Genomic DNA, 18554 nt, shown 5'->3' with positions numbered 1-18554 from the left:
AATTTGGAGGCAAACAAAAGCGGCGTGGGTGATTTTCGCTTTTTTTTTTTTTACAGTTTGTGTGTTGTAATGTTCACGCCCGGTGGTGTTGTGAAACTAAATGGCCTCATAAAGTACAGGTAATAATACTTCATATAAACAGACAGTATAAAAGTTATAGCAAGATGTTTAAGCAGCTCGTTTTCATAACGCATTTTGCTTTTGAACTTGTATTGTGATATACAGTATGGCTATACAATGTGGCCAGCATACAGTGTGGTAAACACGAGACTTACAAAATTCCCAGTTTCTTTGATAATAAGAAGTTTCTAATGATAAAAATGTATTAAAATTTACATTAAATATTTATTTTTTAGAACTTTAAAGTGAGAAAATGACAATTAGTCAGGAGGATAATACATGATTTCATTTGTTGTGTTATTTAACTAGATATTTATTTATTATATTTATTTTTTTTTTATCAAAATGTCCAAAAAGTAATGTAATATGTCTGAAAAGATAGCACCTTTATAATTTCAGGCTTGAAATGGCAACCTTTATATTTAAATACAGAGCAAATTTCATTGGTAGTTTATGGAACAAAACAAATCTTTCTTTTACTCAGAGAAAATATTTTGTGGGCTATAAAATAACAAAAACACTGAATATTTTTATTGATTTTCTTTTTAGTTTAGTTCCTTTATTAATCTAGGGTCGCCACAGCAGAATGAACTACCAACTTCTCCAGCATATGTTTTACGCAGTGGATGCCCTTACAGCCGCAACCCTGCACTGGGAAAACCCATACACCCTTGCATTCACACACATACACTACGGTCAGTATAGTTTTCAATTCACCTATAGCGCATGTGTTTGGATTGTCGGGAAAACTGGAGCATCCAGAGGAAACCCACTCGAACATGGGGAGACCATGCAAACTCCACACAGAAATGCCAACTGACCCAACAAGGGACTCGAACTAGCAACCTTCTTGCTGTGAGGTGACACTGAGCCACCATGTCGCCCGGGATGTTTTCTGACAGATTATATTAAATTTTAAACACTATACCATCATTTTAGATCAGAAAAGGAAAAAAAAAAAGTAATTGGTGAAATAAACCAATTATAAAAACTGAAAACATTTGATATTCTCACCAATTTTCATTGTATGAATAATTTTTTTTTTTTAAATATTGACGAAATGTTGTTGTAAATTTATGGAATAAATTAAATATGATCATTTTACTGAAACCCATACATGTTTTCCAGTGTTGGGTTGCAGCTGGAAGGGAATCTGCTGCGTAAAACATATGCTGGATAAGTTGGCGGTTCATTCCACTGTGGTGACCCCTAAATAATAAAGGGACTAAGCCAAAAACAAAATGAATGAATGAAACCCACACATGTTAAAAAAATTTAAGGATAAGGATATACCATAGGATATACCATACTTAAATGTACCCACAATGTTGTAAATACCAGGAACACACAGTATAATTGAAATATATGCCTGTATGAAGTCACACTGACTTTCTGTCAAAAAGGACATTGTCCTACATAGTCAGCCTGTCATTGTAAGCTTTTCAGCTAAGTTAAACTACAAAATGATTATAAAACTAAATTATTCATAATGCAAAACTTTAAAAAACACAACATACAATTTTAAATCATTATTTTGAGCATCAAATACTATAATCAGTAAATTGTATGCATTTAAAATATATGACATGTCTCAACCTGACCCTACACTTCTCTCTGCCTTTCAGTTTTACAGTTTGTAAATATACAAATTTTGTAATTATACAAAAGTTGTATAGTTGTAAAAATACAATTTAGTTAATATAAATTCAAATTATATGTATAATTTGGTGGGCAAATGTAAAAAAAAACAACTAATTTGCATAATTTATTTTTCAATAGGTGTTAAAACCCAACAAATCAAATCACTGCAAGAGAAAACACAGATGTACATGCCACTGGATGTTCAAAACCTATTACTAGGATACAGTGCTTTTAATAAATAATCCCAGTCTCCTGTAAATAATGTTTTAAAAGCATAGCTATGTCTGCCATGTGTTCTCAAAGGGAAATGACAAATTTGGGCTGAGGCCTTAATGAAGGAAAAGCCCAAACCGCATGGCAACCGTCTCGTAATGGACAGTAGGTGTTTTCAGGCTTTATCCAATCAGATTCATCTCTGCCTGTACTGTCAAAAACGCTGCACGTCTGAAGGTGTAATTGCCACTGTGGCGTGAGGGGGAGCCCCTGGATAGCAGGTCTACCACCACGTTCCTTAGAAAAGAAAAGACTCAGAAACATTATACACATTTTATGTGGCCAGATACAAGTACGGAGTATCACACAACCTGTTGATAAAAGACGGGCTGGTGTTTGTTGCACTCCGCTCGTCTGTTTGTTATCAGTTAAGAGAGCAGAACAGTAGGCTGTGGGAACTCTCAGATTTACTTTCACCTTATATGACCCTCTCTAAAAAATGTAATCAGTTTCAGAAACATTTTTGGTGTCAGTAGTAAATACAACAGAATCAAGGACACGTGCATGCAGCTGTGCACATTTATATATTTGTATATTGTATATTTGGCGATTAGTACTGAAATATTAAAGCAAGAACAACCATTCTGGTTATAGAGTTTTAATATAATAGAAAGAAATGCTCGTTTTACTGTATGTTGCACAACAGGACTTCCTGTTTTGTGGATAATACTATGCACGAACAGTTTGTATTCTATTGCATTGATTCTGCCTGGCCATGTGTGATGGAAGTCATATTCTATTCTATTCTATTCTATTCTATTCTATTCTATTCTATGTAATATCCTGATCATTCTTGTTCTGTCATACTGTTTTGTTTGGTTGTAATATTTGTTTTGTATTGCAATTTCATTTTCCCTGGTCGTGGTGTAGCAACTGAGATATTATTCTGTTTTATTATGTTCGAGTAATAACATTGTATGTTGCTCAGAAATTACTAATACGATTTTATTTGGCTTCAAGATTTTATTTTTATTCTGTTCTATCATTGTCTAATAATATAAATTCTGTTGCATACTGCAATTTATTTTTTCCCTGGCCATGGTGTGCCAATAAAGATTATATTATTGTATTACCTTCTACTCTACGTTGTTCTAATACTAAACATTTTATTGTGATTGCTTAATAATTGACATTTTGGTCTCGTGACTCGTATTTTCTATTCATGTTTAGCAATATGTTTTAAACTGCATGTTGCATTTACATTTTTAAAGCAACAGAAATCCTATTAATTTCACATTTCCCATCCTATTCTGTGTTAATAGCACGCTTTGCATATGCCTTTTTAATTTGGTCGCGCGTAGATTCTGTTCCGCTCTGTTTTATTCCATCGTAACATTGCGCGCAATATCTATCTGCTGTTCCTATTCATAAACACGCGTGTGTAGTGTGTGACTGTATGTAGTAGAGGCACATGCTCGTGATCGCTATAGTAGGTTGTTTTCCCCCTCGTCCTTATACGACCTACTGACCGAAAGCGCTGCTCCATATTTCTGGCTATATTAGACATTTGCGCATGAGTCACTCCCTTCAGTGTGTCTGCTCAGCCCGTCCTAGAACAGAGAGGGGTAGGATCAGGATTTTGGGTTTGGGTGACGCGTTTTAATCACGTGCCCTTATTTGAGAGCGCCTGGCGTACATTTCTTTCCCTTCTCGCCACTCCAGCAGCGCCCATGTCAGCCGGGCACATAATCAGTGTGCCATAAAGCAGTAGATGCTCCTTATCGCCGTGACCCGGAGGGTTCACGTTAGTTCACAGGGTTCATCTGAGGAGAGGTCTCGGCCCCTCCTGTTCCCCCGAGACCCGGAGCGGAGAGAAACCTAAATGTTATTCATTTCTGTATCAATAACGGATTTCCATTCGCAGTCAGCAGAGCCGACGAAAAGGTAGGGAACTTTGACTTTTCGTAGAAGTGAAAGCGATTTATTTAGGTGACGCGAACACTCCTCAAAAGTAGTTTTGGCAGAGAGAAGCGTGCCTTGTTATTCTACTCATATGCGGCGCGTGAAGTCGCCTCTATGTATAAAATGGCGACAGTAGATGGGAGTGCTTAGTTAAAATTTTTGGTAATAGCCAAAATATTGCGCCGCGCTACACGCACTCAAACTCCCGAGAAACGTCTCGCCGGATGGAGGTTACTAGTGCCTCGATACGAAGCGAAAGGGTTAACTTACCAGTTTGTTACAGTTTTGTTACTCAATGTTCTCGTCTGCTTCCAATTTGATTATTCGCACGCTACAACGTGCCTATGGGATGTTACTATAGTGTGTCCGTTTCCGAGCGTCACGCGTCCGATTTCTACTTCAAAACGAGGACCGAGGAGCACGGAAATATTGGCGCATTGATCGATCTCCAAAAGTCATCTTTACGATGGCGAGCCCTTCGGGGGTGCCTGTAGTTCAGAGCTGGCGCAGATCTGGAAAAGCACGCGCTATCAACTGTTAATGGGTACAGAATGTACTCAAACTCAGATTTAACTCCAGATCATAACCCTGGCTCTGATACCACACATTATAAATCATTATTTAGAATGAAAGGCTCTCAGGGTGTTTCAGCTCAACTCTCTGGCCGTACACTAACCATCACTTTTTTGCTGAACCGCACTACTTTTCTCTTCAAGTTAACATGCTGAATAATATTGGATGGATGCATGCTTGCTGTAGGTCGCTGAGCATGCAATGGGGTTTGGGTGAACCTCTGTTCTCCTGTGGGAATGGTGTTCTGGTCTGCAGTGTTGTAATAAGGCAGGGCAATATTGCCTTTCATCCTGAATTTGAGCAATTAGAAAAGTAAACCATCTAGAACGTGACCTTCCCAAAAGTATCTGCGCCTACAGACTGAAGAAAATGCCTTTCGCACATGCATGCACAGTTTGCAGCTTTATTATTGTGTGTCCAATCTGAATGGCGTGACTGCGAGCACTGAAACGTTAAGTCCCTTTATTGTATGTTGATTTCCAGTAAAAGCTGTCGGTTTATGTAATATTCCTTGAATTAGGAGAGGAGAATCGTCTGCCTAATGCCAACTGGATTTCGAAGCAGAATTATAATTATGGAGGCTCTACGTCCTCTATCCGTGCTATAAAAGCAGTCAAAATGATTAAATTATTTATAATGAAAAGCTCACTGTGCATGTAATAACAGAAAATGCCCTTCTGTGATATCTCACATTACCTTATTAAATTTGTAAATCTAAAGAGTGGATGAACAACAGCTCCACAATAGGAGTATTTCCCCCCAAACCTCCCTGAAAAGCCCGTATTAACCTCAGTACTTTTTGAGGCAAACTTTTGGCTTAACAGCGGAGTGACGGCCATACAAGTGTTTCAGCTGTTCCAGCGCCGTTTTGTATAGAGGAGCCTGGCATTCGCCGAGACCTGGCACTTGACTCAGTACAATTCATGGTGCTCCGCCATCTTTCTTTTTTTGTAACTAATGAGTGTGTCGCACCGGTGATCAAACTCCGCACATCACATCAGTGATTATTTCTCTGCTGTCTGAGGCGTGAAAAGTACTTATTTTAAATGCGAATTTCCGAATCTGTTGCGCGCAGATTTCTGTGTCGCAAGACTGGCAAAGTAATTCAGAAAGCGCAAGTAGCGCCTTTGTAAAATTCTGGGGTGCTCTTGTTCATGAAAAAAAAAAAATCTGCCATGATTACAGAGCGGAAAAAGGGACGGATAGTCTCATTTGTTTCCAATTTGTATGTTGGCATAAACAAATAGCACAGTCAAATAAAATATTTGGAGTTTTCTCTCTTTTGGGTTGGAGGGCTACAAAAAAAATGTCCCCCAAGTGAGTGTTTTTTGGTGAAGAATAGAGGATTTAGTCCCCTCTGTGTGTTGTGGGCAAGGAAAGGGAAAGGAGAGGGGTTGCTATGGCAATGTTAACACATGAGTGGCAGCGCAGACTGGCCTCCCAAGAGTCCGTGCAGCAGTCATCGAGGTAAGGGGGGCAAAGTGGGCACTTCTGATGGCACCCAGCGTTCTGTAGTACTCGCATAAGGTTCATTGACTGGTTTTAAACATAAACACGGTCGGCCCACAAATAGCTGATGGTACAAACGCCAGTGTTGGTGGCATTTTGCTAATGAGTCACATCCCATAATGAAGGTGAACTGTAGGATGCTTCAGTGGCTCTTTAGTCTCTACATAATTAATGTGGATGTGTTTGACGCCATCACTGATATATCACACAAACAGCATTGTACCACAATGGCATGTAGTCACATGCCCACCTTACATACTGGCAGTCTGGCACAAGCATTCAGGAAATATTTCAATGGCATGTGAGCGTTGAGGGCACTGCATATGGCTTCCGGCTTAGTGTCATATTTCCCTCGTAAATGGCAGCGCCATTGTTTAGGATGAAGAAGAATGATCACGACAGCCTCTTATGATGACCTCTTTTCTTGTTTTCAGTTTTGTACTTATAGAATTATAATTACTACAGCATGTGCGCAGCTGACCTTTGTTATGGCATTAAACAAAAGTCACATTCAGCCAGAACTTCATGTAAAAATCAGCCGATATTTTACAGGCTTATTCAGCTCAGCCTCGTGTAATAAAGCTGATCCAGTCTGAGAAATAAAAGAGGACGTCACGGTCATGTCTAGGAGCACTGTGTATTTTGGGCCGTCATTTCAGCTCTTTTTTTTATTCCTGAATGGTTTTCTCCTTTATTTAAAAGACAGATGGAACCAGTGGAAAAAATATATACACATGGACACCACATTGTTTTCATCCGAAATGTATTTATAGTCTGATGAAAGAGAAGCTCACAAAAATTCAGAGCTAAAAGCAAAGCCAGTCTGAGAGGTTTAATCAGTACACACAACTCTCACAAATCTTCATCTCGTGCCAGTTTTTTTTTTTTTTTTTTTTTTTTGAAGGGTAATTGGAAATACACACAGCAATCACTCTATTACATATGGTGGACACTCGGATTAACAGTCAATACAAGATATTTACATAATTGTTAAAGCAAAACAGGAGGAAAAATGTGAACCACAGATGAACTTTATCCTAAAATGCTCCCGCACTGCCTGAAGTGTAGTGTGTGGAGGAGTGCACCACAAAGAAGAGGATTTTGGGGTGTGTGTGTGTGTGTGTGTGTGTGTGAGAGCACATAATCAAATAAAAGAGAATATGGCATGTAGGAATACAAACATTCCCTCAGCTTCAAACGACGTGTCTGTTTATAACAATCTTAACGCTTTATCATGAAAAAAAAAACAACAACTTCTGAGCACATTTTGTTGCTGCGCAGAAAAAAAGCGATTTTATTTCAGCGGCTTTATGAAAGATATTCATGCTGTTGATATCTTAGAAGGCTTATTCGGTGTGGTCCCACATAATAAAGAACGTCCAGTCCGGGATGCTTCAGCCTTTAATCAATAACAATGAGAGAGGATGTTTTATTATGTAAGGCCTGTATTGCCAGACCTTTGGCTTCTTTCTACATTTAATACCCCGCATCACAATCTAAAATGTTTAAGCAGAGCCAGACTTATTAAATGTGTATCACGTAACGTGGTGTAACATTTAAGTTTTGAACTGCTCGAAAACGTAAATGTAGGTCAGCGTTGTTGTGCTAATTTTCAACCAAATCTACTGCATGCCTTGACTCCACAGGTTGCCGGGATAAAAAGGCCTCCGGTTTCGCCGCTAAAGCTACGAAAGCACTGAGACGCACAGTAGCAGGATAGACTGTTTTGTGTGAGACTGGTTCACCCCGGTGCTGAAACACGAGGCCTCTCTTTCTGAGTTCCCTTTTCAATAGCTCACTGTCTGGAAACCTCTTGTCCTGTGTCTAATCGCACGTCTCGGTTGCCAGATAAAGCATCCCATTCTTTGACGAGTGACCTGTTTTTTTTTATATAACATTTTTGAACCATCTCCTGCCTGTCCAGTGCTAATCAGGCTAGCAGTTTAAAATTTTGGGTGGTATAGTCATTGAGATATTAATAAGTCTGTTATGGCTAACAATCATTTTGTTTGGTTAATATTTGCACAAATGGAGAGCAGATTTTTGAGAGAATAGTAGGTGCCCTTGTTCCTTCAGACGAACTCCATAACATTTTAACTCAGCTAGAACTCTTTAACAAATAGAAGTCACATATGCCGCACACATTTTAATTTCTATTCAGTCCAAGGTTTTTTTTATACGCACAAATTTATACACAAGCAACTTTCTGAATAGTTGTTTTTTTATTCAGAGAAGTCTGGTGCAATTTCTGTAACCCTGATTCATGCCAGGGGTTAACATCCATTGATGAAATCTGAGTATCATGGACTCGTAAGCAGGCTGAACATACAGTAAATGCCCACGTCTGGATGCAGGGAACCGGGATTACAGCATAAGATGCTGGTGACCTAGTTTTATTTTTATTTATTTATTTATTTTTCTGGCAGGAAGGCAGCCGTCATGAGAAATAAAAGAGTCAGTTGCAAAAGAGTACGTCACGGCCATGTCTGGGAGCATTGTGTATTTTGGGCAGTGTTTTTTTTTTTATAAATATTTTTATTTAAAGACAGCTGGCCACAGTAAAAAAAAAATATGTAGACACATGGTCCCTTACAATGCTTTCATCCAAAATGTAGACTGATGAAAGAGAAGGTCAAGGAAATGTAGAGCTAAACCCCCAATAGAAGTCTTAAACGGTTTAATTAATATCTTTTGCAGATCCATATTGCATGGAAATATAGTCCTAAATCATTCGATTCTTTCACCTGCTAATGTTTATTTGAAATATTAAAACTGCACAAAGAACATAAGAAATTTATATGCTTTGCTATCAGCTTCCAAGATGGAGACAACGCATATTTTTATACATTTTTATAAAGCCAGATTTAAACACATTCATTTTGTAATTGTACTATTTGCTTAAGACATTTAGAATTGGCTAAATATGTCAAATATAAGAATCAATAAAAGATATTTACATTTTTTTTTTTGAAAACCGAACAGGCGGAAAAATGTGAACCACGTATGAACTTTATCCTGAAATGCTCCCTTGTGTAGCATGTGGAGAAGTGCAGCAAAAAGAAAAAAAGTGTGTGTGTGTGTGATTGAGAGAGAGAGAGAGAGAAAGGGAGAGAGAACACATGTAGAAATCACAGAGAACTGGCCTTGATGTTCGATGTAAGCCTACAAACAGTCACATTTTTGGAAACAAACATTTTTGGAGTATATTTATAACAAGAAACTTTATCCTGCTATTTGTTTATTTTAGGTCGCTTATAATGAAAATTTCTTACAGGCACATTTTGTTGATTTTAGCGGTTCATAAAAATGAGATTTTATTTTGGCGCAACAGTACCAACATTTCTGCTTTTAATAGAGTTCTACTTGGCAAAACTAAGTCAAGAAAGGTTTGGTGTTCATATCAGTCATTTGATTTTAATAAACATGGCTGTATTAATAAGTGGTTGGTGGGAGCAATTCCATAAACTATCAAAAACTGTGATGCATATCCCATGCTGACATTAATTTCTATTTTGTGTCAGAGTGTTGTTATATCAAAATGTCATGTTTTCTTTCCTTAGGTTCACAGGGAGCTGTTACTTCACTCCCTTTAACAATGGGAAGTCCTGATAGCTGAAGATTTCACCAATTGCTGGTTCATCACGGCTGGTGATGATACCTCAACTCCACACAATTCCAGTATTTGTTTCTGACTCTTCACTCATCTGCACAATCCTACAATATGGCCAGCAAGAGGAAATCCACCGTTCCCTGTATGATTCCATCTAAAAGCAAGCACATGCGGGAGGACATCATACTGGGATGCTTGCCTGAGCTCCTACCCACAATACCTGAAGACAGCATCCTCAGTATCTCTTCAAAAGATGAGGATGCACAACGATTCCATGATCTCTCAAAAGCCGTGACGAAAACTTCATGCTGGGAAAGGGGAACATATACCTGCCCTCTGTGCTGCTTTGAGTCCAGAGACTTGAACCTATTTCTTCATCATATGGACAGCTGTCACAAGGACTTTCATGCTCAACCAAACTTCTACTGCCTGTCTTGCAAGGTCTCAGCGGTGAAGTTTGAAGGTCTTGCTTTACATAACGCAAAATCACATCCTGAACTCCATACAGCGCACAAGAGAGTGTCCTTGCAAGTTACCAAACGAGATGGGGCTATTACAGTGGAGCAAAGCCTGTTTACAGAAGAGGATTTCAGTGAATCCGGAATATCCATTACCAAGACACCCATAATGAAAATGACCAAAGGGGGGCACAAAAAAATTGTCGTCTCCCATACTGTTGAGGTACATCGGGCTGAGCCTAGCATCGACAAACCCGCAACTGTAACCAATGGCACTTCAGTTAGGACCTTTCCCCTAACGACATCAACACATATCATTGGTGGCACTGGTGCCCCTCCAATCTATAAAATCCCAAACATCCCAAGAATGCATAACCGTGGTCCTCTGTGGAACTCTAATATGTCATCAGCCGATTCAAATGCTGATCTCCCAAAGGTCATGATCCCTCTAAGTAGCATCCCCACCTACGATCCAGCTATGGATTTAAGCAGCTTTCTTAAGACATCCTTTGGTAAGTTCCCTTACCCTACCAAAGCAGAGCTCTGTTACTTGACAGTGGTCTCTGGCTTCCCAGAGGAACAGATCAAACTCTGGTTCACAGCCCAAAGGCTAAAGCAAGGTATTAGCTGGTCTCCTGAAGAAATCGAGGACACACGTAGAAAGATGTTCAACACTGTATTCCAAGCCACACCGAAAACATCACAGAATCAGTTGCATCACAACATTTCCCAACACTGTGTTTCTGTCCAGTCTGCCACTTTGAGTTCTAACTATATACAACAGATACCAAAGGGAAGTGCAGTGGGTTGGAAAGGAGGGGTCATAGTCAGCCAGCCTAGCGTGACCCAGGCCACATCCCTTAAGCAGCAGCAGCCAGTGGTTCAGGCGCCACAGGTAAATATCCACCATGCTGTTATCACTAAGGAAACTGGAAATGAATTATCTTGTTGGACAACTGAGAACGGCAACAATGCAAGCCGAGGAGGTAGCGTTAGCAATCTTGGACACACTGGAAAAAGCGAGACTGGCTGCAGCTCATCCATCTTGCCTGGCGCTTCCAAAAGTCAGAACAGCAGTTATAGTGAGGGCAGCATCATGAATCTGACCAACATAGTCAGGAAAATTGACTGTCATGTCAATGACAGGAACGCAAATTGCACCAGCAAAACAAAAGCCAGTCCAACTTCCATTTATGGGCAACAGAAAGCGTCCAATAACACAAAAGAAAGCAGCTTTGCCACCACCAGCAAATATAACAACGGAAGCACTTATAAAAGCACCAGCCACATTTCTATTTGCACTAAAAGGGAGGGGAACATCTTAGACCACACCAGCAAAAGCAACACTGACACTAGTGTGATTTGTAGCAACAGTAACATAAGAACTGATGAGTTTTTACCACCCCTTACCCATACCCTGGTCCCACAGCCTGGAAGCATGGATCTATCCTTTGGTAAGAGTAAGGTTTTACCTGAGCTGCCAGGGACCCTGAAGCAAAGCTTTACTCATAACTCATTCCCTGAACAAAAACGCTTTCTTGCACCACAAGGTCAACCATACCACATACATACTTTGACAGACTCCCAGTCCGCTTTGGGGGGTTCATTTATCAACCTGCCCCAGAGCTCCCTCCAGTCTAACTCTGCACCAAGCTCCCATATCCAAGATGAACCCAGTCAACACTCCTCTCCACCCCTTTCTGCTCCTCAGGAGCAACATTCTCCAAAAACCCTACTGGGAGCACCTCAGGTCCAGTCCACAGACATTACTGCCGTCCACTACAAGGAACAGGACCCCAAACACTTACCTGCCTTAGACAAAGACTCTAAGCAATCAAGTTTTGATAAAGAAAGGTTCTACAGAAACGTAACGCAAAATGAAAATGAAGGAAGAGTTTCTGAAACGGATAGTGGAATTACAAAAACATTTTACACCACTGACAAGAACGAGCATAGCAAAATAGTTAACACACTACATACCTTCACAAACGATAACACTAACAAGGCTAAACAAGCCATGCCGCTCTTAAGACAATACATACAAGAAGTGGACCAATGGGAAAGCAACTGCAACCATCTCGAAGAGTCAAACATGAGCCCAATGAAGATAAACGTAATATCGCTGAACAAAGATGAGAGTTTGTACAAGACCAACAGCAAACCGCCAATCTGCAAGCCGTTAGAGAGCTTGATCAGTGGCAACGATTCCAGTCATAAAGACGAATCTTCAGCATGGCATGAAAGCTTACGGCTTTTACCAGTGGATGCAGAACATCGCACAACTGATATAGGTAACAGCGAATCACACCAGCCAGATAAACTTGTAGGTCTTGAAACCCAACAAGTCAAGCGAGATCTATGCCCGGAGCGGAAGAGTATTTTTCAGAGTCTAGACTCTGAAGCTCCCATGCTGCCAATGAAGAAAAAATCACAGGAGGCAATGGCGGAGTTAGACAAGTCAACCACAGGAGAACAAGATTACTGGGAGATTAAGGATGACGAGCATCAGCAACCAATGGGAAACCAGAGTTTGAGAGGGCATCAAGCACAAGACAGTCAATCAAGGTAATGGCTGATGGACTTTTGATATTTGAGAGAAATAAACAGGCTAATTCTGAACGTTCCCCCAAGAGACCTGTTGTCATTTTTCTAGTAACTGTCGACTACTCTTGGATTGTCACTTTGTTTAAGGTAATCAAAGTAGCGGCAATTTTAAAACGAGCTCAATTGTTAATGGTGAATTAAATTATGTGCATATTAACAGTTCTTGCCCTTTTGATCAACAGATTTTTGATACAGTGTTTTGAATTAGTCACTGGCGCACGCTCATGATTATGTGCTTTATTTAAAAAAAACAAAAAAAGAGGCTATTTTTGGCGTTAGCGAAGGCGCAGCTAATGAATTATAGATTTACTCAAAGTGTGTCTTAACGTGAATAAATGATGAAAATCATGTGTAGCAAAGTGCTGGACTCTGAGATCTTTTGGTGTGATGCTGTCGGTCGTGTTTGGGCTGGTCTTACATGTCTTTCTCCTCCTCTACAGGGACTGTCTGAGAGGAGAGCTTCTGAAAGTTTAAGGACTTGGCTCCGCAAGCCGAAGAGGCAGAGGATCCCGTATTCATCCTGAACATTACATTTCTTGTTTTCTTTACATATGACAGCAGATGAGATTGTAAAACATTCGTGATGGTCAATGGACTTGTGGAGTTTTGGGCCGATCCAGAGAGTAGCCGCTACAAATGTAGATCCGATTCGATTTAGGTAAACTCTGTGTAGGAAACTATGATGTATATGCTTGAAACTGCACTATCGAGGGTGTACTGGACGTTAGGAATGTCAGTTAGATATTGTGATACTTTGTTATATGTCAGATAATCAGCACTTCTGCAATGCCTTGGGTTTTTACCGTTACCCGTTTTCATTTCTTCATGTCCAGATCAAACAAGTTCTCCATGGCGCTTTTTCTTTTTTTTTTTTTTGGTTTTTCCACAAAGCATCGAGCAGTTAGCGACAAATCATGCACTATAACTCGCTTTAGTGGTGTCTGTCTGCACACACAACCCAATTGGCCAGACATTGCCTTAAACATCACCTTTCTATTTCTATGACTGGCTGCACAAACAAGCTTTTCAGCAACTGTGTTGATGTGTGTATAAATTGGGGATTTAAAATCCCAACAGAACTGCTGCTATATCTTCGGAAGTGTTTTGTTTTTTTATAAGCATTAACAAGACTATTATATGTGAAAAGCTTGCAAAAGAAATGTTAATTTATGGTGGAGAAAGTTTAAAACGGTTTGCTTATCCGATGGGGTATTACAGTTCTCACAGACAGTCAGATAAAGTGCTCTGCTAACTGGATATTCCCTGTGTTTGAGTTGGGCTACGATATATATATATCTATATATATAGTATATCTACACACACACACACACATTATGCATCATTTATATGCTGCTAAGTTCAGACCATCCAAAGTGAATAACAGGTGCTTTTCATCCCGTATTATTTGCATTTGTATCCAACGTGGTTTCTCTTTAAAAAAAAAAAAAAAAAAGTTAACACAAAGATAACATCTGGACTTACAGTATTACCTTCCCGTCAGTTCCCATTGTGCAGGTCTGTCTAAAAGAACACAGTGCACTGGAGTGTTATCCTTTCTACACATTACAAATCTTTTGGTAATAAATGGAGAATGTCAGATTTAAGAAATGGCGTCTTGAATGCATTTCATGCCACTGAGAGTTATACACAATGGCTTGGCGAAGAAACTTCCAGCGCAGAGGAACAGACGCACGATTGTTTGGATTTGCGTTAATTGCGGATTTTTGTGTTAAAATGAAGCACATGCAAATGTCCGACGGCGCAGAGAGCGAGAAGAAGAGAAAAAAGGGCCATCTCTGGGGAATAAATGATTAGAATAGTTTCCTGAGCAAAAGAGTCACCGAGAGGTCCTGGGTGCGCTTCTCAAAAGGAGTGAAACCTTGCCTAAATCTACAGCTTGGCTTATGCATCATACAGGCCGTTCTTCCAACACAAACAGGCAGGGGCTTTTTTTTACGCTCCCCCTCCGAGCTCTTCCTGAGGCCGCTTCTCAAAGCTCGCTTCACGCGCTTCTGGGAACACAGGAACTTTTTCAACCCATTATTTGAGGGATAATGCTTAATAAGCCGCCTCTGCTGCGGTTTGTGTGGCTCTCAAAAATCCAAATCTTTTAATGTATTTCAATGCCATTAAGGTACTATCTTTTTAAAGGGTCAGTAATATTTTGAGCTTGCTAGGAATTGTAATGGCACTTAATGGCATTTGAGTAGTTTATTTTAAGAAGCATATTTAAAATGTGAATAAAAATGCCAAAAACTGAAGAATTTTAACTAAAAATATGTATTTTTCTCAGAAAAAAAAACACCAAACAGCTAAAAATCTAAAGTGGTTGAAAATATGAAAACTATCAGCATAATTTTGTTTGCAGACAAAATGAGCATTTGTGAAAATAGTCTTTCATGTTTTTTCTCATTGTATGCTCCAAAATCTTTACCACACTGAAAAACTTTCAAGCAGCACTTCATTTAATTAAAAGCGCATCATTAATTTCAGTTAAATATTTTTTGTTTTATTTTTCAATTATTACACTCAAAGATGAGTCCTTGGACGTGCTAAAAAAACAAGTGGTTGTAAACAATTTATTTGGGCTGATTTTGAACAAAGTCTGTTGAACATTAACAAATTTTCATTTGTTTAAATTCTACAAATTTGTTTGCAACAATTTTGCAGACATTATTTCTTCAGTGTACTTTAAGTTCAAACGTAAATATAAATGTTTCTGATTAAGAGCTCAACTAAGAAAGATTTGTTTTGACCAATGTTATATTTTACCTACTCGTACAGGCCAGTGCATGTAAATTAAACTCAATATTCTGTTAATAAAATAATGCTGGGTTCCACATGAATCCTTCTTGTTGCCCAAACACAAATTAAGTTAACTTTAATTGGAATTGAAATTTAAGTAAAATCAACATAACAATTAAGTTGTCCCAAAAAAAAACCTTAAGAATTTTGTTGTTTCAACTAATTTTTATGTATTTAAAGAAGCAGCAATTTATTTATTTTTTAAATGTGCATGTTTTGTACTTTCAAGGACTTAAATATCAAGGCAAATTATTTATTTTTCATCGGCTCAAGTGATGAAATTTGTATGTGAAACTATTGCCCTCCGTTTTTTAACAGGATGAATGAACATTTAATGCGAATTGTTAGTTTGATTAAAGCTATTTCTCCTTGTTTAGAAGAGAATTTTAATTAATAGACTTTCTTCAAGACAAATACATTTTGTGCCAGCTTATAAAAAATTGCTTTTATTCAGATAGAAAAGATTAAGGCAACTTATTCATATCAATGATGAAAAATTTTTATAAACGGTAACAAAGCATATTTGTCTTGTTAAAGAAAGTCAATTCTCTTCTAATCAAGAATCTATAGTTTTAATCTTAACAACTCTTCCTATAAAATGTTTATTCATCCAACAAGAAGAATTTAGGGTAATGGTTCACATCTACAATTTGATCACTTGACCCAGTGAAAAATAAATAAGTTGCCATAAACAATATTTTCTTTCATTGGGTCAAATGCTAAAATTTAGACATGAAACCATTACCCTAAATTATTTAAATAGGATGAATGAAAGCTTTTTCCAGTCCAAGATGCAGCCCATAAAAAAAAGAAAACAATACTGGATTATATGAAAGATTTTAGTTTGTTTTGAGGTTTGGACTAAACAGCTAAGACCAAGAAAGCTCTTCATCTGAAACAAACAAAAACAACAGCAACATGACAGGGTTATGTTGTAGGATTTTATTTTTTAAATAACCTACACTTGAGGAAAAAGAAAATAAAAAAAGAAAGAAAACGTGATCAGAGGTTATGGCATGAGCTCGATAAGTTGGAAAAGGTTACATGGCTGCCACTAACAACATTTGATTTCATACTGGAGTGAGGGGAAAGAAAAATCAAAAGAAAACAAAATGAAGAGTGTTAAAAGTCCATGTTAAAATAAGTCTATTCTTAAAATCTTGACACAATTACAAAATAAAACAGCTTCAATCATAACAGACTGTTTTTGGCAAAGTTGATTTCCCTCACATAACCCATCTGAAACAAACCCCTTTCGCCAAACCCTGAAATAACACATCCTAATAGTGAAATCTTCAAGTAACAGATACAGGAGCTTCGCTTTTTTTTTTTTTTTTTTGTAATCTTTTTCTTTTTTTAATGTTTTATCTTATGGAAACAGTCATTACACATTAAGTTAAACCCAGATTGAGACTCAAAGCTGTAGGATACGGGAGACAAAAGTGTGGGGGGAAATAATTGGTTCACATTTACACTGGAAACAAGACCCTGATATAGAAGCTGTAAAAAAAAAAAAAAAAAAAAAAAAAAAAAAAAAAGGAAAAGGAATTCACATTCTGCATGTTTAAGGAAATATAATTGAAGCTGTAATCCCCTGCAGCTCATCCAAGCATCTTACTTTGTGGTCTGGATATCGTTTATACAAGAGTTTGAAAGAGAACAGTTCACGTAACACTCACTCAAACACACAGCTCTTCATGGTCATATTTCCCAGAAAATAATCACACCTGGTGTACACGTTTCTCTCCTAACAAGGCGTGTGGGTGTACTTAAGCGATTCTTTGATTTTTCTATTAAAATATAGAATTTATTTTAATACAGGAGGGCTAAAAATACAGCAAAACTAAAACTGAAAGGATCCACAAAGCGAGTCGTAGTTGAATACAGTAGCTAGAGGACCACGCAAGTTCAACGTTTTGTTTTTTTCCCCCCTGTGACATCCCCGGGCTCCGTTTGTCCAGAGCCCCGAGGGGGGAGACGGACAGACAAACAGTACAAGTGTTCAAAAAGGTTGAGCCGCTGATTCTCCAGTTTCTGGCTTGAGGACCATGCAACCTTGTGTACTTCATTCTCAAAAGAACGACCTGATAAAACCTACAAGATTACATGTCAAAGCCTAAAATAAAAACACAACTGATCAACGAAGAGAGAAACACAAAAGCCCGTCACTGAAATCATGACATTCAGGTCTCCTCTGGACACTACGCTCGCTTCACATCTTTTCCCTCGTCAGGTTCTCAACCTGCTGGAAATCACTGACTAAAAGTATCTATTAAAACAACATAAAAAGGATGTGGGTGGAGGGAGAAGTAAAATCTCAAACAAGATTTAAAATTCATAGTCTTTTTCAGCCATGTCAATCGCCCAGGCAAATTTCTCACGCTGAGTTTTGTTGTAGATCTTCTCTATCGGGATGCCGAACTTCTTACACCTGGAAAGACGGACATGAAACATTTTTAATTGATGGTCTGCATCATTTCACCTACACATGAAGCAGAGTGAAATTCTCCTCTCGGGCTCCTGCATGCAGCTTCAGTAATTATATCTTAATAACAACGAATAGATTCTTTTCATTGCCTTAAAGTAAATTAACTGAACAAACATAGGAGGAAATGCTCATTTCAGAAGAAAACTTTCAGATAGCAGTGCACTTGTCATGGCTTCTGAACTCTTCACATTCAGTCCAAACTGTTGTTGCACCTCTTAAAGCCCTTTCACACTGCGACGCAAGCATGCTCTTCAATCAAAACAACAGATCCCTATGGAGGTTTTCACACCAGGCTTCACCATATCACAGCACAAAGCAACATTTTGGGCTTTTTGACCGGTGCTTCAATTTTGTTCCCCCATCAGCGTGTGATGAAATGAGCGACCCAGTTAGATTTGAGCTTTGGGTCAAGTGGTCAAAGCTCCAGAAGCACAGGTGAGACTGATGGAGATTCAGTTTGAAAACTAATGCCAAAGACAAGAGTTCAGACAAAGAATAGACGCCAATTGTTTATTAAACTTGGTGTGGTTTTGATGAATTCTCTGATAAGTCAAAAGTCATAATAACAACA

General features: G+C 38.6%; 2 protein-coding genes across 4 annotated transcripts in view; one reads left to right on the top strand and one right to left on the bottom strand.

Moving 5' to 3' along the window:
- The first annotated feature begins 54 nt into the window (after positions 1–54).
- On the top strand, positions 55–17039 carry zhx3a (zinc fingers and homeoboxes 3a). Of its 3 annotated transcripts, none has more exons than XM_073916763.1 (3): positions 55–119; positions 9579–12651; positions 13131–17039. In XM_073916763.1, exons 2-3 carry the CDS (start codon positions 9740–9742, stop codon positions 13162–13164), a joined length of 2946 nt encoding a protein of 981 aa, XP_073772864.1. In that variant the 5' UTR covers positions 55–119; positions 9579–9739; the 3' UTR covers positions 13165–17039. The 3 variants fall into 3 exon arrangements, with proteins under 3 accessions (XP_073772864.1, XP_002663833.3, XP_073772865.1); XM_002663787.8 differs by lacking the exon at positions 55–119 and adding an exon at positions 3679–3918; XM_073916764.1 differs by lacking the exon at positions 55–119 and adding an exon at positions 3679–5976.
- Positions 16423–18554, bottom strand: part of top1a (DNA topoisomerase Ia) — a 15315-nt gene continuing 13183 nt past the window's right edge. Inside the window, 1 exon segment of the mRNA NM_001044324.2 lies at positions 16423–17926. Within this exon segment, the coding sequence (NP_001037789.1) occupies positions 17824–17926 (103 nt within the window). The 3' untranslated portion in view covers positions 16423–17823.

Source organism: Danio rerio, chromosome 11, assembly GCF_049306965.1.
Source record: "Danio rerio strain Tuebingen ecotype United States chromosome 11, GRCz12tu, whole genome shotgun sequence".
NCBI lineage: Eukaryota > Metazoa > Chordata > Actinopteri > Cypriniformes > Danionidae > Danio > Danio rerio.
The sequence above is the reverse complement of the archived record's forward strand: the minus strand, read 5'-3'. Positions and strand labels throughout refer to the sequence as shown.